The 22980-nt window shown below is 40.0% G+C and overlaps 2 protein-coding genes across 6 annotated transcripts in view; both read right to left on the bottom strand.

Annotated features, from left to right (window-relative positions):
- Positions 1 to 753: 753 nt before the first annotated feature.
- On the bottom strand, positions 754 to 6779 carry LOC309440305 (bone morphogenetic protein 2-like; the record flags this gene model as incomplete). Its single annotated transcript, XM_082053819.1, is given in 7 exon segments — positions 754 to 1202; positions 2905 to 3106; positions 4330 to 4446; positions 5204 to 5343; positions 5552 to 5958; positions 5960 to 6167; positions 6702 to 6779. Coding segments are annotated over 6 exon segments (1389 nt in total). The 5' UTR covers positions 6034 to 6167; positions 6702 to 6779.
- Positions 6780 to 12572: 5793 nt separating this feature from the next.
- Positions 12573 to 22980, bottom strand: part of ERCC6 (ERCC excision repair 6, chromatin remodeling factor) — a gene marked incomplete at its 5' end in the record, with an annotated part of 46668 nt that continues 36260 nt past the window's right edge. For all 5 annotated transcript variants that reach the window (XM_082052830.1, XM_082052831.1, XM_082052829.1 and 2 more), the window contains 9 exons: positions 12573 to 15093; positions 15510 to 15588; positions 15923 to 16124; positions 16733 to 17464; positions 17548 to 17693; positions 19562 to 19656; positions 20722 to 20841; positions 21269 to 21379; positions 22164 to 22382. In XM_082052830.1, coding sequence (XP_081908956.1) covers positions 14665 to 15093; positions 15510 to 15588; positions 15923 to 16124; positions 16733 to 17464; positions 17548 to 17693; positions 19562 to 19656; positions 20722 to 20841; positions 21269 to 21379; positions 22164 to 22382 — 2133 coding nt within the window. In that variant the 3' untranslated portion in view covers positions 12573 to 14664. The remainder of the gene's footprint in view (positions 15094 to 15509; positions 15589 to 15922; positions 16125 to 16732; positions 17465 to 17547; positions 17694 to 19561; positions 19657 to 20721; positions 20842 to 21268; positions 21380 to 22163; positions 22383 to 22980) is intronic.

Below are 22980 nucleotides of genomic sequence, written 5' to 3'. Positions count from 1 at the left end.
AGAGCCCAACAACCACAGCAGAACACAGTGGAAGAGAATAATTTTACAGAGAGGGGGGCTGGCCGACCCTTCATCATACAGATGTGCAGGCCTGAGTCGAAAACCAAGTTTGCTGATTCCCAGATAAATACTGACCTATGTGTTCCCTTGGATTGGCTAGCAAGTCCTGAGGGGACTTAGAGGCGGGTCTCTGTTTGCATTTTGTAGAGCTGTATAACAAACAAGTGCAAGAAATGCATTTCTGGGTAATACATGATCTGCAGATGGTAGAGGCCTCTGAGATTAGCTCTGGGCAAACACTTATCCTGAAAGCTCTGTGTAGGTGTGTACATCCTCCCTGGATCATGCAGTTAAAACTGAATAAGGTTGTTGTTACTAAAAGACCTGCATCCCATCCCGGACTGAGGCAGGATACCACTTCCTATGAATTCACAGGAAATTCTGAGCCTCAGTATGCAGAACAAGACCTTAATTTGAATGTTAAATTTAATGCGTTTCAAATTCTTCACATAGCAAGTTCCTCAAAGAGCTTTCCATGCAGGTCAGCATACCCTCCAGAATCCCATGGTTCTTCGGAAGCCATACTCAAACACCTTTCCACATGGCCATGGTGAGGGGATAAGGATCTGAAGCACAGCTGAGTTTCTGGCTCTCCTGCACTGTAAACAGAAATGACGTCTCCCTTGGTATCTTCAGTGGCAAACAAGGAAGTAAATCCAGGTGCACACAAAATCCAGACAAAAAAGGGTCTTACTAATGACAACCACACCTAGTTGCCACCATGTCTTTATAATTTTTAAGGACCACGTTCTCTTTGTCATCAAAGTAAAGAAGATTGAGGGACTTCAATTCATCTGGCACACAGCAGGGCGTGCTGACATCTTGAGACAGTTTAAGTGTGTGGACTATGGACTGAACTGCAGCATGGTTTGTTGCATTTAGACTTTCCCCCAAAGGGAAGAAACAGGATCCTCTGCAATAAAATGCATTGTATCCGCTTGGGTAAATAATCCATCCTGACCAGCCAATAGCACGGAAGTCAACGTAGAGTTCCCTTCGATGACATGCTATTACCTGGCTTTTGGCAGGGGAGACTGCAGCAGCTCGAGGTCTCCTGCTCATGCCTGCATTGCTGCTTTCAACGATCGGAGTTTCACGAGGCACACCTGAAGCATCATTTTTGGCAGGGTCCATTTCTGGTTCTGAAAGGAAGTTGTGTGTTAATTTTTCTCAAAAGAAATTTGGTTCCTGAGTACAGTATTCTGCATGAAAGCCTATTCCATAAATCTACATCAAAGTCTTCCGAATAGATTTAAAAATGACACTTGAACTGTGAAAGTAGCAGAACGGGTGTGCATTCAACTGCCATTTCAGCAATATTTCAAAAACTGCCAAATCTTGTGTTCCACTTTGTGGTCTGAAAGACCCTCACTGAGCAGAGATGTAAGGAAAAAGCTCAGTGATGTACTAAATACATTCTGTGAACTCAAAAGGCCCTTTTCAGGGCTGAATCTGGCCAGAATGCTATTAGCAGTCTTTATGCAGCCACTGCTACAAAAAGCATCACACTGAGCAGTGCTAACAGAGGGTGGAGATCACAGCCTTTTTCTCTCTCCAGTGTTCTCCTCCCAGAAACTCTACTCATTCACTTGCAAAACACAGTATGTTCCTGTAAAGTAGTATTTAAAACAACATTTTTCAATTTTGACATCTGAAAAAATTACCACCAGGTTTATGGATCTCTGCTAGAGAATGAAGCTTACTGACAATACGTTTGCTCTCTTAAAGTATCTTCTGAGAAGCCTTGATAAATGTCCATGTAGACCTCAAGACCCAGAGACTGAAAACCACTGATCCACAGGCTGGTAGAACAATCTGCATGGATTCACTAACCACAAACAACAGGCAGGTCTAGGCAATTTCTTTATTGAGAAAATAGTATAAGTTTCTCAGTCCTGCCACAGTATTCCATATAGAGCTTGATGCTCATTAAATTGGGATCTAGGATTTCATTATAAAAATTTCATTTGGAAAACAAAAACAGGCCAGCCTCATTTTTGGTTTTAATCAATTTCACCACCTACTTCTTAGTATTGATGCAAGTCCTACCTAGTTTATTTCTAATATGCAAATGCAATTGTTCAGCAGAAAGCCCTGCAAACCCAAAACAGAATCATTTTTGTCCCTCCTCCTAGCTTTTGCTCTTGGCATTTATCAGGCTCTGAAATCCAGCCTTAGCTGGTTTTACTGGAAGACCAGCGAGAAAGGTAAAACACTGTGTTTTGTAATTTAAGAGATGAGGGCGTTGTCTTTGATGAAAACAGCCTTTAGTCACAATGCTAATTAGTCAATGGAGTTAAACAGGTGCTTAAAAAACAAGCCAAGGACAGAGAGGTTTAAATTGCTTATTTAACAACCTCTTCCACTCTTGAAAACTGCACTTAATAACTCTACTTACAATTGCTTTACCAGCATTTTCATAAAGTTTTCCAGGTCACTGAGTTTTTTTTAGCCTAAACCTAATCTACAATTTTCATGCAAACTGCACCACCACAAAAATAACATAAATAGTAATTTTAAATAACATAATAGTATTTAAAAAAAAAAACCAAAACATAGAACTCCTACCCCTTCACAAACAAAATAAACCGGATTGCTCCTAGGCTTTTTGAATATTTCCTGCAAACAATATTATTCTGAGTGGAGAGGCAACTTAGGCTGCTGGTGACCTACTACTAAGAACTGTCAAATCAAACTCTGATCAGTGACAAAGCTGAACTTCAAACCTGTTCAACACTGCAAGTAAATACTGAGATTAGGTACACATAAGGAAGCAGAAGGGAACAGAAGATGAAGAGGGAGTTAATATTCTAAAACAGGGCTGCTGCTCTCGTGTGAACTTACTTGTGGGAGAGGTTACAAAGCTGGAAGATTTCCGTTTGTTACTGTTGGTGAAGAGGACAAGGAGAGCATTTCTACTCTCTTGCAAAGTGCCCTGGCTCTTAGCAAACTTAACCAGGTTGTGCTCAACTCTATTGTTGAATACATGTGTTGTAGTTATCAAAAAGCCATGGTTGGATCTGCTGTCTCCAACCCACTTGGAAACCTGGTAATGACAGGGAAATTAAAAAAAAATTTGTTTCAATATTCTTATTACAGCATTACGATTAAGAAATGTTTATATTAGGAAAAGGGAACAGGCAACTAACATGCTATGAGAGTGTAACAACACATGACAGAAGTAAGGTAACTGTATAGCTAAGACTCAACTGAGTTTACTATTTAAAGCAGTAATGCAACATTTAAAAATACAAAATATCGTATGTGTTCCCCAAAGCTACATTAACAGGAAGATAATTAATTTCAGAAAATTTACTACTGAATATACAAGTCTAGGAGTTAAAATTAACATTTAAATAAATCCTCTCTGACTTCAGCCAGGAATTTATTTTTCATAACAATCTTAATAACAGAATAATACGAACTCCCTAGACTTTCCATACCATTAAAACTCATTTCAATCTAACAAACATGGCATTTGAAGAAATCAGCTCTCAATTAAGCAAATTTACTTTATCTAATTGTTATAATTACAGACTAATAGATAAGACCAGGCCATTCTCAAGCAGGGCTATCATGACTTAAGATGCAACTCAACCAGCCATCCGAGCACACTGTTCAGTCTGATCACAAAGCGTAGGTAACAATATACACTGGGAGTACAGATTTAAACACAAGAAGCTGTATGTTTTGAAACACTTTTTCTTTTTTCCCCTATGGAAAAGCATTCACATACTGTTATAGTTTAAGGGTATTTACAAAACAAGAATATTTGCAAACCAAATCTTGAAACTAACAAATAAAGAAGTCTACAGATGAAGTTAGTTGAAAAACAATCCGATCATGGTAGATACCAGAAATACAACATTAAAACACCCTGCACATCTGTTCTGTAGTAACATCACCCGGAAAAAAAAAAAAAGGAAATTAAAACCTACTCTTAGCACATAATCAATGCCATCTCCTCTAGTAAGCCTAAGGACTAACATGTTATAATCACAATGACATACTTGGCCCAATGCCTCTCCTATCGACTGCTTGGGTTACTCAATCCTCGTCATGCCTGTGCTGCTAGCAGCATATAGTCACTTGTCCTCTATATTCAGGTAGCACCATGTGTATGTTTGAGTGTAGAGAGAAAGCTTCTCCCTCTACTGTTGTCCTTCAGTTTGAATAGACCACAAAACCCAGCATAGAGGCAATGCTGGAGTTCTGAGCTGTCATTTTAAGAGATTTCAAAATAAAATTAAGTCAAAATTATCTGCTTACTGTTTGCGTGACATTGAATACTTCCCAGCCTTCTGTGTACAGGGACAATAATCTTGATGCAACAAGATGTTTTTTTTGTGGTTTACTTCCACTCTCCAAGAGCTCATACACTTCCACCTTGATGAGAGCAATACAACAAAACAATAAGAAATGAAACCAATTGTTCTTCCAACAAAACAAGGAGGGTGAACATAATTCACATTTCTGCTACATCATAGCTGCAAAACTGTACTGTCATTCTAGACCAGGCAAAAAGTAGGTTGTGGACTGTTTAACAGAAAAACAAGTATTGCTACATACATCTGATTGTAGATGCGTTCAGAGGTGGGATACTGGACATTTTGATACTACAGGAAGATATCCTGATCATCCCTTTGCTTTTTGTTTTGAACATCTGATACCATGAAAGTTTTTGGTTCCTCCACATCTTTGCCTTCAGGTTTGCAAAAAGCCCAACCCAGCCTTTTACCAAAGGCACAGATACCCTCAATATCAGAGTCCTCACCTGCCCTATTTTCCGATGAATCTCTGATTTCTATTATTATTTTTTTTAGAGCAGCTCAATCAGATAAATTTAAATTCGACTTGGAAAACATCTTAAACCACAGAAAAGTACAGTATGGTTTGAGGTAGGTCTGACATAGGTATCTTTAGGGACAGCTCACTGCATTAGTGTGCAAAGTACAGCATACTGCCAGGGCTAAAACCTTGCATCTACTTCTTCGCGTGCTGTAGGCAAAGAAAAAGTAAGTACGACAATTAAATAAAAAACAAAGGAGATTTACGTAGTAAACGGTTGCACTCCTCATTTTCAGTATTATTATCAACGAAAGCACAAGTAAGTGTTTAATTGACAGATAATTTCCCCACTTACTTTGCAAAAGTGTTTCACGTCAGACCTTCTAGATACATGTGTCCTCTTCAGCTTGAAGACCCTGAACTCGGCTTTCAGCATCTGCTCGCCCTTCTCCATCGCGCTGATGTCGAAGTAGAAGTGGTACTGGTCCACGTGAACTGCAAAAGAGCCTTCTTTAGCAATGCGGCGAGACTCCGCAGAACGAGCTGCACCCCCGCGTGTTCCACGGCAGCCGCGGGGTCCGCTCGGATCTGCGGGGGGACGCGAAGCGGGATGCGCACGGGCCCGGCAGCGGGATCGGCGGCCGCTCCCCGGCTGGGGAAACGCCGCCGCTGCTCGGCTGCGGGGAACGCGCGCTCGGCTCACCTCGGTCCTCAAAGCTGCGCACCACGTCGCCCTCCAGCAGCCCCGGAGCGCGGGTGATGCCGTTGGCGTCGGCCACCTTGTTGAACAGATCCACCATGAACTGCGGCGGCTTCTTGCGGGGCAGGACGTCGGGCGGCAGCTCCTCGATGTCGAAGACCTCCCGCAGCCGCTGCAACGCCGCCGCCAGGACCTCGTCCCGCGGGCCGGGAGCCAGGGGCAGCCCGCTGGCCGCCGGCAGGCTCAGCAGCCAGGCCAGCCACAGCCACAGCCGGCGGGCCGCCATGGTCGGCGGCGCTCTCTCGGGGAGGCGGCCGCAGGTGCCCCGCGCCGCTTCGCGGCTGTGACCGCGTTGGGGTGAGGGGGCAGCGGCCCTTCCGCCGGCCCCGGCCCGCCGAGGCTGAGGGCGCGGAGCGCTGGGCAGGGTGCTCAGCCCCGATGGCCGCTTCCCCCGGGGGTGGGCGGCCGCGCCTCGCCCGGGCCATTAAGGTCCCTTGAAGGCTCAATGGGGCATCGCGCTCGCTCGTTAATATCAGAGCGGCCGCCGGTCGGGGCCCGGGGCTGAGCCGCAGGGAGGGTGAGCCGGGAGCGGCTGTTGGTTTCAGGGGAAAGCACGTGCCTGCAAAGAAGACCGCACTTTCAAAAATCCTTTTTTTTTTTTTTTTTTTTTAAGCTTTGATTTGGGGATTACTGATCACAGGTGCTGTTTCCTGTTATTGTCATAGCAATAAAAAGTACACTTGAAAATGAGCATGAGGCTCTCGGTGTCTTCCAGCTTCACAGCCTACAAGAGTTCCCCAGGTGTGGGCCCGGGTACCGGGGGCTCGGCCGTGCTGCAGGACGGAGCCCGTGGTCACACGAGTCTCTAACTCTGGCCTTACAGCTGCCCAGAGTCAGGCTTTAGGGACAGAGTCCGGGTTTCTGCTGTTGCAGTGCAGCAAGAGAAACCAACTGTCGAAGTAATTAGGGATGGGGGAGGCGTACACATTCTGAAAAGATATTTTAAAGCTTAAATAATCTCCACACTGAACCAGTTTTCAATAACTTGACTCAACTCCCCTTCCCCCTCTCCCCCCGCTTTGGTTGATGAAGCGAGTGCCAAACTCTAAGCATCCTGCATACTAGTCTTTTATAAGACAGTTCGGTAACTTACTGAGGAGCAATTATGCATTCCTGATATCCACACAGCAGTGCCTGTTTCACTTGTGCCACATGGACCTGTGTTCTCTTTCCAGGCAGAGAGAAATGTCTTCTGGTTCCTCTTCGTAGGCACGCTATGTTAGACAGGAGTACTTGCACTGAGCAAGCATGTGAGCCCATAGGGGAATGAGGTGATGACAAATAGGCTACAGCTCCACACACTTCTAACCTAGCCATTGGAAAAAAAAAAAAAAAAAAAGGTTTAATTAGAATTGTTCAAGCAGCTCAGACACAAAGCACTCAAAGCACTCACTTTTAGCTGCTCTAAAGCTGAAGTTCCTAGGGCACTCAGACACGGGGCTCTTCAGATCCAGATTTCCTCCTAGTGTCACTCATTCCAGCCTTCAGCTATTGTAGCCACATATTTGGAAAAAAAAATAAATTGATAGTTATTATTGCTATGTTTTTTTCACCAGGAGACAACCGTGCAGATCCAGTTTGCCACATAAGGTGCAGAGGACTGAGGGAGCAAAATGAGAAGCATTGATGGGTTAATCAGACCAGTGTAAAAAGCAGTGTTACTGCACATACAGGTACAGCAAACTTTGAGCCTCAAAACTCTCCAGTTGTCTTCTGAGGGCTGTAAGTATCTCAGTTCATGGCTAACAACAGTACTTGGTAAAGTAATATCCATTCAAGTATCTGCCCGAGAGCATGGAAAGATACTAGTAAGATATGAGAAATCACCACTAGACTGTTTTTCAGCCATTCTAAAAGCTTTGCTCTCACTCCTCTGCTTCTTCACATGCTTGTCCTCACAAACCCTACCCTACCCTTGGGCCTCTTCATTTATTCCTAGTATCCTCTCTAGGCATATACCTCCATTTCTACTCCTGTGGTGCTGCTTCCAGACATTAATGTCTGGAAACACATAGCAAGGGTTCCAAAACAACCTTAACTCTGCCCTAGAGGCAAAGATTTATGAAAAAAAATCCTCTCTGTTTAATATAATCTGGGACCACAAACAATGAAATGCCTCAATCATAGTAGTACAACTGCAGAAATTCCAGCCTACAGTTAGCCAAACATAACCCACTGAGTGCTGTGTTCTTTTATTTTCATATTTCTGATTAGGCAAACAACATAATGAAAGCCTTGCTCCCTGTTCTTTTGTAAGACTGTATGACTCACCACTTATGTAAGCCATGTGCAGGAGTTGGTCATAGCTCCGCTGATGATACTACATAGTGGTTTGCAATTAGTGGAAGGCTTCAACCTCCCTGTTCTGTACAATATAAATAGATTCCCTCAACTTACATGTTGTGAGTAGTGTGGCTTTGGGAGCCCAGGAAAATCAGGGAATCTGTAGGGAACTATGATAGAAAGTTAATAACTTAAAATTTCAGATGGATTCTCTAAAGAGTTCAGCACTGGCATTGCTTTTCCTTCTCCCTCTCTTAAATGACCAGATAAACAGCTTGGAGTGTCTGAAGAGCTGAAAATCACCTGGCTTTCAGGTATAACTTGTGGGTAAGAATGGTGGTATTTATTACGTGACCTGTCACATCATCTTTGATGCCATTATAATTAATATGGAACAGCAATATTGAAAAAGCATGGTAATCACATGGCATCATTAGTGGGCAGAACAAAATTTACTTGGGAGCCTTCATTGTGCAATTTAGAACCTTGGCAACTTTGGACTTAAATGCAAATTCAACCCTGCCATTCAGAAACAAAGACCTCAGCTCAGAATACACTCTCCCTTCTCCTGTTAATTTCACGTTAGCACCACCACCAAGAAACTAGCAGACAGAGCAGACTGGAAGTTGCTTCTTTCTCAACACAGCTGCCTGAGCCTTCCCTGTACACTCTCTGTGCAGGTTCTGTAGGTCCCAGTTTAGTGACTCGAACCAGATCCCTTCTTTCTGGAATAAAAAGAGTAGTTTTCTGTTCCCTGAACACAGCAATGATGAACCGCAGTCTTCACGGTGGCTTTTGTAGGCAGCGAGCAGGAACACAAAGTATTCCACTCACTTCATAGCAGCTATCTTAAACCCATTTAAAAAAAGCAAAGCAGAATGACCCTTGTGTGAAAGATGTCAGACTTCACTTTTAATGATAACAGAGGCAGCAACACCAGGGTCACCAACAAAAGAAAAGAGGAAAAAAGGAAAGCTTCATCTTCTAAGTCTCAGCTGAAGGAACAGGACTGTACCACATCAGTGATACCATGATGTCACCGCAGAGCCTAGAATAGCAATCCCTTGAGGGCTGGGTAGATGGAGAGAGCCACTGAGTTAATAAGCGTATATTCAGCATTTAGTTTGAATGTTGGAACAGGGAAATTATAAATGGCCGTAAGTTGCAGAGAGTGTTTTTACCATGTATCTAATATATAAATACCTCTCCCAGAGGAGAAAAACTCCCAAGTGCAGACTTGCCGGCACATCTGACTCAAAGACGTGCTCTGCACAAGCCCTTCAAAAACTGGATTCTCAGCAATTTTGTACGATAGTTTTGTTTAAACTACAGTTGCTGAATTAATGATCTAGACAATAAGATGCTGTATTACCTCTGTTTTTCCAACTAGGGCTTCCTTGTACTGTGCTATCATTTTCTGAAGCATTTCCAAAGGACTTGAAAGATTTCTTGCCTTCCCCCAAAGACTGCATCTGTCAGATGGGGAAACCGATGCAGCAGGCAGAGTAGTCCTGCATCCGAAGTCACCCAGAGGCTTATAGCAGACCAATCCAAATCTCCCAGTTCCTAAAAGACCAAACAGGTAGATTAACTTAATTCCTTCCTCATGGTTATAAGTAATTTCTTGGTCCATATATATTGGGAATAAGCCACGTTTGGATAAAGCTGCTACAGGGTGTCTTCACATTTAATGTTTTCATCAACTTTATGTATCATTTGAGAAAGCACAGCCACCACCAGCACAAGAGACACAGCATTGTCCTTCCTTACTGAACCACTGAGATATGGTGGTTCCTCAACACCTCCACCCTCCAAGAGAGAAAACTGCTTAAACTCTTATTATGAGATCTGACATAGGAATCACAGCAGCATGCAAAAAGAATGCAAGTCAGATGTTAACCCACTCTTTTTGTTATTCATCTACCCAGTTCCTTATTTTAAAAAGGAAACTATTTTATGTTGAGGGAAAATGTTGCCCTTTTGAAAGAACATAATTTACTACTTTCTCCAAGACTGTTTTGTTAAACTAATTGCTTAAATTACTGCTTCCTGTGATGGCTTTCCCTAAAGGATACATCCTGTAACAATAGCTTTCACACTGATTTTTCTAGTTATGTGATGCCTGCCTGGACATCTTTGTCACGGAGAAAGTATGGTATATCATTACATGTGGATTTTTTTATAATAGATCTCAATGTGTAATATTTTATTGGAAAATTCCCTCCCTCCCCACCAACATTGTTACGAGGATTCCCCTCATTTTCACAGTTACATAGTGGTATCATTGTTTACTGAACGGATTTTGTGTATCTGCTCAGTCTTAGCAAATGCAAAACGTTTTCCCTCTGTGAAGAACTTTTTCCTTATGTACTAGTGATGGGGCATTACAGGCCCTGGCAGTGTTCATTCACTACCAAACCAGGTTAATTGGTAGATGAGGAAAAGAGACATGATTCAATAGCAGACTAATATCAGTGTAACTAAGTGCACTTTCATACATAACTTTAAATGGGATACAAGACACAAAGGTCTCTTCAGATGGCTACTAAAATCATTGCCATCACCTATCTCCACAGCTTTTGAAAAGCATACCTCAAACTGTCTCTGGAATTCAGTCAAAAATGGAGACCAAAAGATCATTCTTTGTGAAAATCAACAAGCCATCCCTCTTCAGGAACATAACTCACCTGTAATTATCCTTTCCATACAGCAGTATCAATAAGCAGACAGAAACCAGAGAAAGGCTAAATGTTCTGTGGCTGTTTCATCATGTATGTGCAGCATCCCAGATAAGACAGGTTTTGGCTCTAAAGAAGGCTAGGTCCTGGAGGAACAGCATCAGCCCATCCATGTCAGTTGAGCTGCATTTACAACAGCTGAGGAACTGGAAACCTCTCAATCCTAATGACTCAGTAGCTTAAAGAAGGGAAGTGCTGAAGAATTCTACAAACAACAACAAAAATCCCATCATGTCCTTTAGAAAGTCTTGTCCCTTCTGTTGTAGCTTCTTGAAAGGCAGAGAATTGCACTACTAGAAGACAGTCAAAATTAGTCAAGTTTAGCAATCTTGGAATCAAAAGCAAAGGTGACTTTGTGGCTTGAGTACAACTGTCTATAGGTGACCATCACCTGAAGCCAAAACTTAGAAATATAAAATCCCAATTCTCTATAGCTTTATACTTGGGAGTATAACATATATTAGCTGTAGTAGACTCAATTCTCCACATGGTGTAGCCCTTTGAGAAGAGGCTGAACTACAGTATGGAGTTACGGATTTAAAAATACCCCTCTCCATTTTTAATCACCATCAATCTATCCATTCAGCATCTCGCTAACATTTCTTTTGTGGTGGGTCATTATTGTTCAGAAGAGTTAAATGCCTACAACATTTAGTGGAATCTCTTTTCTCTAGGTCAGGATTCAGTTTTTATACCAGAGGTGAGTAGGTTGGCTATAGAAGACTTCAGTTTTCAGCAAAAGGATGAACACAGCAGAATAAACACCTGGAAGAATGTAAAAGGAGGACAGGATGGGGGGAGAGAAACAATAAACAAAGAGGTTTTTTTACCTCCCCCTTTACAAATAAGGTTTAAAACCAGACAGAACAATTATGTTAAGTTTTAACTTCTGCTGTGAAAATACCAGGGCCGCATGTTTTACCCAAACAGTGTACACAGTCCACATAACTGCTTGCAGAACAACCCAAGTATTTGCTGTTTAGATTTCTAGATCTTTGTTAAACTGCATTTGTCTGCTGAGCTGTGTGGGTAGTAGGTCCCATCACCTACACTGGCACAACATTTTTGGTGTAGCGCGGTGCTCAGCTTTTAGCATCTTTACAGGAAAGAAATTTTCAGGAGTTCTTGTGGTAGACTTATTTTTTAAAGATTATACTCACTGTTTTATGCTGAAATGTCTTTCGTTATTAAGATTTTTTTTTCCCACCTTGATTCTTAAACTAACATATGTATTTTGATTGTTCTTTATCCCCATTTTAGTGAAGTAAGAAAACCAAATATAAAAACACAAGCATTCCAGATGAGTGATTTTTGGAATCATGCACAAATCAAGTAGCAAACTACCAAATGCAGCATTGAATACTTGGAAATTGAGAAGGCTAAAATACAAGCTTTTCAAAATATGATGTGTCTATAAACTATTCAATGGTAAACATGCTTGACTAAGCAATATCTTTAGTCAGGAATTGTTTAAGATATTCTTTGAATATGTTAAAGGAATTTACCTAGGTAAAGCTAAACAAACAAAAAAATCAGCTAATGGAATAAAAAAATCAGAATATGGAATAAAAGTAGGATTATTCTGAAATAACTCTTCTACTTTAAAATGCATAGCAGCTATATTATATTCCAGAACAACTTTTACCTATAAATCAGCCTGTAGACCTTTAATCACACACACTTTTGAGATGAAATACTTAGAAATATATTTTTTAGTATTATATTTATATTCATTCAGTCTTTTAAACATTTTAAAGAAAAGCTAGTACTGGAAAAAAAAATCTAGTAGCTAGAATGCATATTTTGAAGTTGTATAAAAAAAGGAAACATACTTAAAGATAATATGAATCATTTAGTCAGAGCCACACTATACAGGAAAAGATGGCTCCCCCACCTGTTCTTCCTCCCACCCCTCAAAGAAGACTTCTAGAACAGACTTTGTTTTTGCTTTTTTTAATAAGTCTGTAAAAGCCAAGGATTTATAGAAAGCACATGCAAGTCAATTTACATTAACAGACTAGTGAGAAGCTGCAAACTTTCTTTGCAGGAACTATGTCTCTAAGATAGGAAGCAGTAAATAGAACAGGACACCAGCACTGACAGCTAAGGTGACAATGGCAGCTTTGCTGACAGTTGAATTCCTGGTTTGTTCCCACGGCATTGGGATGCAAGCAGGCATGACACCCAAAACCACATAAAATTCCCTATAGCTTTGTTGAGAAGAGCAACATTGGTTTGTGTTCACTCTTTTACTGATCCATTTTAAGTAACATCAAAAGATCTAAAATTTTTGAAGTGTTTTGTAATTGCAGCTTAGATTCTTGATTTCGTGTCTCTCTTGAAAAAGGGAATGTAAGGGAATATAAATGGGATCAGAAAAAGAGATGTCAGGAAAAGGTGCGACAGTCGCACTTTCAAATGCAATGAGGAGAAGAAACAGATTCTTGGAATGTCTGTCATCTCCAACTCCAGTCTGTGAAAAGTCAACTGGCCAGTTATTGGAACAGTGAGGCACCATTTTTTGTAGATCTCTAAAGATCCATTAGCACTGAGCAAAAACAAGAGGAAAAAACATTGGAAGTATCTCAAAGAGGTCCGTTTCAAGAACAAAGTAACAGTTTGCACTCTCGCTTCACCATTAATCTTTCAATATTTGTACTTCCATTTGAAGTAAATAAGATACTTTCACACTGAACAAAAAACTAAAAGTAGCTCAGCTTTACTTTTTCTCCGTAGCTTAGAGATAGGAAGGACACGAGGCATATTTAACTGCTCCTCATTTAAGCCAAACAGTAATTTCATGTTGCTGCAAGAATGTGGTTTTCTTCTCAAAAATCTATCAATTTTCAACCGCCCATAAGATTTCCTTATGTTGCACACTAGTACTTAGAAGACAGACCCAATGTAGTACTCACGTTTGTCACAAATAATCCAACCCTTCCTTCCTTGGAAGATAATGGGTAATGTCTTCCTGACAGTCAGACAAGTTCTGAGATTTGCTCTGTCTACAGAATAGGCATGACCTGTAACTTCTGTAAATGCTCCTATTACGTCTCTGGCCAAAAATTATTATGTTTAGCAAAATACAGTGAAATCATTCCCCCTTTGACCAACTAACACCTCAGTCTTTGCCAAGCTATTAAACTTTAAGTGCTAACAGGGAACTGGGAATTTTTTGACATCAGTTATAGTGAGACCCGTGAACATTTCATGGGAACTTCTCTAACAGACTTCAATTACCAGTCCACAACCTGTGACAAACATAACAGTTACTGTCACCTCAGTGGTAAGAAAAATTGTACCAAGCAAACAAATTGATGATTATGGCATAAATGGCTTTTCCATAATATAAACATTTTTCCATAATTATCAACTGTCAGTCACCTCAATATCCCGCCAGGCTTTTCATTTTTTTTTGTGATTAAACCTCTGTGGCAGTAGAATTATTTTCCAAGTTAATTACTGATGTAAGTTACACCGCATGTGCTAGGTGCTGGCAATAATGAAAACACCAACATTAAAATAAAATTCTCACTGCTGATCAAAGTGTCATACAACAATTTAGATGCACTTGTCGGTACAAGTGAATCTCTCATGCTGACCACTATAATAATTTTTTTTCTGATGGTACACTGTGTGGCCCATGACAATTCAAGTAACATACAGAAAATTGAGGAAGAAGTTCTTGGAATTTCACAGAAATCAAATAAAAGTCTTACAACCCACAGCAACATCCATGGTTCTTATTGCAATAAGAAGTCAGTACGTATTTTTCGTCCCATTTATATTAACATTTCTTTTAAAGAAAAGGTGCTGATACTTTGTATTGTTTCATCTATGAGGTAGATGGCACTTTATTATAAATAGTGTAAGTCAGAAATTAAGTTAGCTCTGAGCCTGCAGGAAGCACTGTGGCACCGACTGCTCAAGTCAACTACTAAATCATGAATACAAAATAATTCCTCATTTTAAAAGACAAACAGTAAGTCTCTGAACGGAGAGTGGGGGCTGACAGGTGCCTTTCCGAGACAAAGGTCAGTGGAATTCTGTCTTTAGCTTCCAGACACCTTCACCATTCGGCCTCCTATAGAAGGTGCAGACATTGCGGAGAAGTTCTCTAAAGACGGAGGACTGTGCCACAGTCAGTTTGGCCTCAAATTCATGCAGCAGTTCCTGGGTGCTCGCCTCGCCATCCACACGGGCCCCAAACGCTACGAAGTTACGCAGATCCACGAGCAGTTCATCATATTCAGTTGAAGCTGGGACTGGGGTGGGTGCTTGGTAATGATTCTCATCTCCTTCATGCCTTGTCTGTTGTGACAAAGTAAGGTGGTTTCTTGCCCTCATCTTGGCTAATAATGTTGAAGAGTCTAGTGCACTGGGCGACGATTCTCCAGATTTTCCATCAAAGTGCCCATTGGAACTACTCTTCTTTACATCTTCTCTCTTTATTTTATCTGCATCCTGCAAATGAACATACAGAACATAAAGGTAGATTCCGAGGTCCACAGAATCTGTTAAACAAAATCTTCCTGTTGTTTAGACTTAAGCAAACAAACATGAACACTCAGAAGCTAGTAATCTGAAATACACAATAAAGAGGTAGTATGCCCTGTTCTTAAGTTTAGAACTAAACTAAAAGCATTGCTGGTCTTGAGACAGATAACCAGACCATGTTGCAAGTTCTGACTGCTGCTACTAATTAGACTTCGATCAAGATGCTATGTCAAAACATGAAAAAGCAAATTCATGGGTGCCTAAAAATTCCAGAATTCTACATAATCATATGAAAAATGGGTATGAGACACATCTACAGTATAAATCAGAACATTTCATACGTATCAGCTGTTAAAAGAGTAACATTAGCTTGTGTCTTTTACCTTGCACTTCTTCACAGGTGATGCACAAGTGGAATGTGAAGAAAGCAGCATGGGGTTTCTTTTGCGACCAAACCGACTCCTAAAAACCCACAAAAGACTTAATGTCATAAAACATCCTTCTCAAAATGATTAGGATAGTTTTGCCAAAGACACTGACTGTGTTTGCATTTTAGGGTCCTCAAGAGCCCTCTGCCAAACTCTGTCTCCTCTTCTGTGCAACAATAATGCTTTCTTTGTACTTCAGAATGGACTTCCTAGGCTTGCAATATGCTTTCACGTTTTTAAGAAATATAAAACATGAACCTCCACTTTGATACACGTTACTGAAAATATCCAGTGCGAAAAAAGATAAATACATAGCATCCTAAAGAACTCTTCCATTTTTGGAAAAGCAGTGTGAGAATTGAACTTACTTTATTCCTGATGGTGCACCTGAAAGCCCACTCGTGCCTGTCCATGTTGGCACACCAGAAGCAGCTCCTAAACAACGCTGTCGAGAGACTTTTAAAGCTCTTAAGGCATCCTGCGCCACTCTGTTTGCTTCTGCTTCCACCAGCACATAATCTGCACTGGAAGCTTCCATAATGGCATCATGCTTCATAACACTGTGTACCCCTAAAAACCAGAAGATACAAGAAAAGGTGAAGGAGGACATCCATTAATTTACATGGTTATCTGTAAAATTAAATATTAATCATTTAAGTGAATGCCACAATCACATTTTTCCTTTTTCAGGTTGATTATATTCAGGACTTCGGTACAGTAATTTCTAAGCAGAGAAACCCCTTCTATCAGGTAAGCAATCAATTTGACAACAAACCACTTCTGCTGTGCTGATGTGGTCATTATTCACAAGACTTCGCAATTATGTGGGTAAATCGATCATTTCCACTGTTATGGACAGGACAGAAGTGAAACCCTTGTGTAAATGAAGGTTGGTTTCCAGAAGAAACGTTACCTTACTTCTATATCCAGAAGTGCTTCTGGAAAGCTGCAGATCTCTTTCAAATGTTTGTGCCAAGGTAATTAACACATTCATAAACAAAGCATTTCAATAATTAACATTTTAATGTTTCACTATAGTAACACAATAGATAAAACACATTTTGTATTGTAGTTCTAATGATCAGAGTAACACAACTGCTCCTTCCCTCACTTGCATAAGTTTTATATACCTCTGTTTAAACAGTTTGACTGTTGAAAAACCAAACAGCATCAGTTACCTGATTTTCTGAAAAGTTTCTCCAAGACGTAATCATCATTTTTCTTTGAGTCTTCCTGCTCCTCTTCACTGTTCTCTTTTCTGTATTGCTTCTGTTTCACTAGATGAGGAATGCGCTCTCCTTCAAATTTGGCATCTTTGTGATGTTTCTTCTTAGACTTATCTTTGTGGCTCTTATGTGACAGCATATCCACCCTGTGCTTTGTTTTTGAGGTACACTTATAATGATTATTATCTAATTGCCCATCGTCAGTTTTAGCAACTTGGTCTCCCCAAGGGCCAGCTGCATCACATGTAAGGCTGAAGTCTCCCTTGACAGTTGCATTTGCTGCTCCATGTACTTCATCAGCCAGCACAGTGTTCAGACATTTGCCACTCTCCGAAGACCCTGCATCACCTGGCAATGACTGGGACATGCATTTTTCAGCTCTTTCCAAGCTGTCCTCCTTGCTTTTATTCAATGAATTTATATCAGTAGCAGCTTGTGCATTATCTTTTGCATAGCCATTTTGGTCAAAGGTTTCCAAATTTCCTTTGGTTTCCTCACTTGTCTCTATTGCTTTAGAAGAAGAATTTGTCACGTGCATGGTTGAGTAGGAACCGGATGACTTGCTGTACTTTGGTGAGCTGCTTTCTGTAAGATGGAGATCACCTTTAGAAGTATCATTGTCAGGTGGCTTTTCAAGCTTTTGTTTCAATTGGCGTTTTGGGACTTGAACATCTGAACCAGTACCTGTGGGATGAATGAAATTAGTAACCATTCATCAAACACTTCAAACATTTTCTCTTTTAAACACAGAAAAAAAAAAAGAGTACCTGCAAAAATTGCACTTGTTTCTGTCCCCTGAGACACATCTGGGCTGCTCAGAGTAAAAAGTTCATAAAGATCATTGGATTTGAAAAAGCGTCTCTGCTTAGGGTCTTTCAGCACTCTGTTTGTTAAAAACTGTTTGAAGATTTGTCTGAAAAAGAAAAAAAAAGTACTTTGTGCGTGAAACAATGTCTAACTATGTTTAAGTACTGAATACAGTACTTAAACAGAAAACTGTATAAGCACAAACGTTACCCTGCAGAACAATTAAGCAGTGGGAAGATGATGTTAGTTTCCAAAAGACAATCTTGAGTTTGTAACTTTCAAACAACCAACTAAATTATTAAACACAGGGATTTACTGTTCTGCAACAACTCCATAACACAACAGGTAACCACCATCCTGAAATGTCCTATGAGGCATCCCTTAACTAAACAAAAAATAACTTCAAAGCTACACTATTTTTTGTCCATTAAACTGAAAATCCTACATATATTACAATTAAAGTATTGGAAAGCTTCTTGAAAGAAAAAATGAAAGCTTGTTAAAATGACAACATTTTAACGGTTCAATGGGTTGGAGGAATCAAAAGCAGCAGCAGCTCAATCCGATGGTGATGACTGGATGACAATCACCGAAAAGGGAAATCAGACTCGTTGAGAGGCAAGGGGGAAAAAAGCCCATCTGTAGAGGACTGAAAGGAACAAATCTGGGGGAGAACTAAGCTGCAAAAAGTCTTCTACTATTGGTAAATATATTTCTATGCCATGTTTGTACCACATAGCTTTTGACTGCGAGTCCTAGGCACTATTCTCTTGCACAAAAAAATACAGCCCTAAACAGAGCTGGAAATCAGTTCTCCGTAAGTGTTTTTATCATGGTTTTGACTCTACTGGCATTAAGCAGGGAAACTATTTTTGGCAAAAACTAAGTTTAAACACAGGTGCCAGCTACTGTAGTGCACCCATCAGGAGACTTCAAATTTTTTAAGAATTGACTGAGCTTCATTGCTTCCTGCAAGGATGATCTGCAGGGCAGAAAGCACAGGCAAAGAGAAAAGACAACTTGCTTAAAATTCGAGGTCCATTGCAGTGTTCTGGAAAGAAATGAATTTCTGATGCCTGTCTTGACCTTTAGAGCCCACTTCCTTGATGTGGTCAGTGTTGTTCAAACAGAAATATGCCAGAGGGATGCAAGCCAAGCAACAGCGGATGCTTTGTGTCCATGTGGTAAAACAGATTCAAAAAAGGCATTCAATAAGTGCTGGTATTTCATTATTTAGAGCTTTTCATTCATCTGCATTTTCGAAGAGGATATTCCAGTTCTAAAGAGTGATGCCTAGACAGAGGATTCCCATATACATTCATTTGAAATTAATGTGAGTGAAGCTAACTACTGAGGAAGCTGAATGGGAAAGCAAAACAAAAATATTTCAATGATTTTGAAATGCAAGCGCTTTAAGCTTTAGCTACATTTTGGAATAAATAACATGAATATGACTGCTGTTTCTTAGGATTTAATTGTCTCACTTTGGAATGATTTGGGAATAAAATCAAACTGGGTTTGCAGAGTAGTAAATGGATGTATGTACCACATACATCTTTATATATCCTGAGGACAATATAAAAAACTTGTCGATTTCAATTTGCATTTCAGACTTGTTGAGTCTCATGTTCTGAGTAAGGGGCTAATTTTTTCCCATCTATGCCTGATACTCTCACATTTAAAGGGAATTCTTGGATGTGCTGGACACAGCTGCTGGAACAGATTGATGAGGTATATTCAGAGTGTGGGTCTTGGGGCTAGAGAGGCGGCAGCACAGCCCAGCAGCTGGGAGTCTGATGTTAGAAAAAGGCCCATTTCTAAGTGGAAGTTTTAAAAAGTTTTCTGTGACGTGCCCATCATGACCAAGATTAGGGTTTACAAGCAACGTGTGCACACACATAGGTATGTCACTGTTATTCACTATAAACATTTTCTTGAGCACACAGCTGTATCCAAGGAACTGTTGTGACTGACCTGTGGTAGATCTTCTCTTCAATAGTACCTGCAGTGAGAAGCCTGTACACAGTCACCTGCTTCTTTTGGCCTATTCTCCAAGCACGTTCCCGAGCCTGGAATACAACAGGTTTGGTTACTGGACATTAGCCTCTTAGACTGTTTGACAGAGCTATCCATACCGCTGTTTCAAACCTAGTTTGGATATTTAACAAATAGTTCAAAAAGTTACACAGCTGGTATTTCTACAGCATTAGGAGAACTAACTCAGAAGGGGAGGAAAACAATTTAGAAAGTTTACAGATGTAAAAAGGCAAGTCTCCAATAGTACCACGAAATTTATGCAAAAAATCTGAAAAAATAAGTGATGTTGAAATTAGAACTCATATCTAGGATCTGCACTTTATATAGACTTATTCCAAAAGAGATCCATTTCACAATAGACTTTTAATACACACATTTTCTTTGAACTTTTGTTCTTTTTCTTAACTGAAAGTTTTCCTACAAGCACCTTGAACCAACTGCTAAAACAGACCACTCTATGTCAGGCTACACATTTGCAGATTTCAGAGCGATGTAGGATTTCCATCAAAAACAGTTCTTTTCTCTCAAACATGTAAGCTCCATATACTGTTAAGGGTTCTGAAAACCCAGAGTATCATCACAGCATCAGATAAACAACTACTTTAAGGTATTGGCTTAACAGCAGCTTCTAAGGGTGTAGCTACATATCATTTAGTGATAAAGACAATTTAAGCAAAGGAGAACAAATGTTTCTTATCTTGCATTGCAACTATGAAGAGTCATGCCTGTTGAAGAGCTTGCACAGCTGTTCCCTCCCTTCAGAAACACCTAGTTTGTGTGCATATTTATTGAAAGAAAAAAAAAAGGCCATTTCAACTGTCTGTTTGGCTACACTCTAAACAGGCTATAAAAATCAACAATATTGAAGAGTGGTAAGGCCTAACAGCATAAAGGGGATGTGGTGGGAACCACTTAAATTGGCTTTGCCACAAGAGTAATCATAATGTAGAACTGCACCCTAAATGACCATTGCTGGGAACAGCGACTTAGGGAAAAGCAACATAGAATGACATTTATCTCCTCAAACAGTCTTAAAACACTATCTCCAGTTTTATTTCAGCTTAGCTGGTAAATGGAATGTAATGAACCAAACTCACCTGTGTATCTGTACTGGGATTCCAGTCAGGATCATAAATAATAACTCGGTCAGCACCAGTCAAGTTAACTCCAATGCCACCAACACGAGTTGTCAGAAGAAAAAGAAATATGGATTTGTCCTATAACACAAGAGAGAATTTACTAAAGCAAGAATTACGAAAGTACAAGATGACTTTTTTTATTTCATGGATTCTTTTACCTGCATTATTTGCAAAGATGCAAAGGCAGCCAAAAGAAGGAATAAGTTTCCTTGTTTGTCTAATATCTCTTGACAAAAGTAGTTTCACCTAAATTTCAATTACTGTTGTCCAATAAAATTTCTCTTACCCCTTTTCAACTGCATTTTTTTTCTTAGCAGAAAACCCAACTCAAGTATGAAAAAAATGACTTTTTTTCCCTTCCAAAGAAAGCGGTTTCATTTGACTGAACTCCCCAGTTTTGTGTCTCAAACCTGAAGAAGTATATTTAAGAACAGATAAAAAAAGGAATGCAAGAACTCAACCATACCCTCTAACAGGAATTAGCTTGTGGGATGCAACCTCTCACCTCATTAAATCTTGTTACAAGGGGCTGTCTGGAAGCTATTGTTGTGGTGCCATCCATCCTGAAGTAGGAATAGTTTCTATCTCTCACAAAGACTTCAAATATCTGCAGCATCTGTCGTGACAGAAAAAAATTAATGAAATCCAGATGTGAAGACTAAGCAACTGTCCAATCAAGTAATAAGAATTTCTGGTACTAACTGCAGTGCCAATCAAACAAACAAGGTGATGACCAAAAACTTGCGAATCTTAAGTGAGCAGAAAATTAACTTATAAGATTCACTGCGGGGGGGAAATAATAGTTATTTCACTGCTGAATGCAATAGTGGAATGTTCTTGCTTGGTTTGGGAAGTCCAGAGCCATGGTCTCAAGACAATTAACCAGGTAAATGTTGCAGCATTTCAGGGAATCCATGGAAGTAAGACAAAGTCATGAATACACAGGGAAAACGAATTAAGGTCACTGTCTGTGCTACTGGCCCAAAGCATACAATTCTGAGGATTAGATGTGCACATGCACTAAACCACAAACTGACTAACAATTCTACCCTGAAACTACACAGCAGGGACACTAAATACATCACCACTGCTTCAGCCTAGTATTACATGGGTAGAATTGATACAAGCTTTGACACAGTATATTGAATTTGGGAAATATTGTCACAACACTGTGTCATTCCAGCAAAGCTTACTGAGCTTGGGAACTTATTTCCAAAGTCATTTTGGTATTTTTTTCAACAAGATGTTAATTTTCTGAGAAGGACACTACAAAAAGTTGTTCTAATTACAAGTCTTGTTGGGACACAATTTTTTACAATACAATTTTTTATATACAATTTTTATATACAATTTTTTAGTTTTACTAACAGCTAAAACTAAAACCAATAAGCTCATCTTACCTGTCTTGACTGAGTAAAAAACAACACTCTGTGACCTTGCTTGTGCCATATTTTCAGCAAGGATTCTACCACTATCATTTTTCCAGAACGTTTCCAATACCCGAACTGATCTGCTTCCTCCACTTCAGCATCTGGTACACCCTTCAAAATCCTCGGACCACCAGAGAAGAGGTCAGGGTGGTTGCAAATCTTTCTCAAAGCTACTAGTCCTGAGAAAAGCTAAAGAACACAGAAGAAAAATATTTTTGTTTTCTTGACAAATACTTGTGTCTATATGTGTTGTGGTTGAGAAAAATAAACAGCAATGAATTAATCCTGTCATCACCAATTTGTTTTTAATAGTGGTTTGCTCTTCAGAGAAGCCAATGGATACTAATACTTGTTTCATGGAAAGTTTTAGGGAAAATCAGTAAAAGAGAAGGTCAATGAAATTATATGTTCTTGTGAGCCTCTTCTGGTGACAATATTAAGACAATTTCCACATTAGCAAAAGCAGTCCCTAGCTGTAACTTACAGTCATTTTTTTCCTACTCAAAAGGAAAAATTCCACCAAATTCGTCACTTGAAATTATTGTGTTCCTCCTTCCAATCCTCACCATGTTAGCAGGCAGCTTAAGACATTGGACGCCTTCCTGTGTAACCTCATCTAAGTGTTCCTGCTCCTGCAATGGGGATTGGACTAGATGATCTTTCGAGGTCCCTTCCAATCCCTGACATTCTGTGATTCTGTGATTGAGAGCAGCAAGTATACCCACCAGAGTGCAGAGTAACAAAGAGAAAACATATCTGGACAAACACGTGAAGCTGAAAATTACCA

The sequence above is a fragment of the Streptopelia decaocto genome (assembly GCF_964273445.1).
Source record: "Streptopelia decaocto genome assembly, chromosome: 5".
NCBI lineage: Eukaryota > Metazoa > Chordata > Aves > Columbiformes > Columbidae > Streptopelia > Streptopelia decaocto.
The sequence above is the reverse complement of the archived record's forward strand: the minus strand, read 5'-3'. Positions and strand labels throughout refer to the sequence as shown.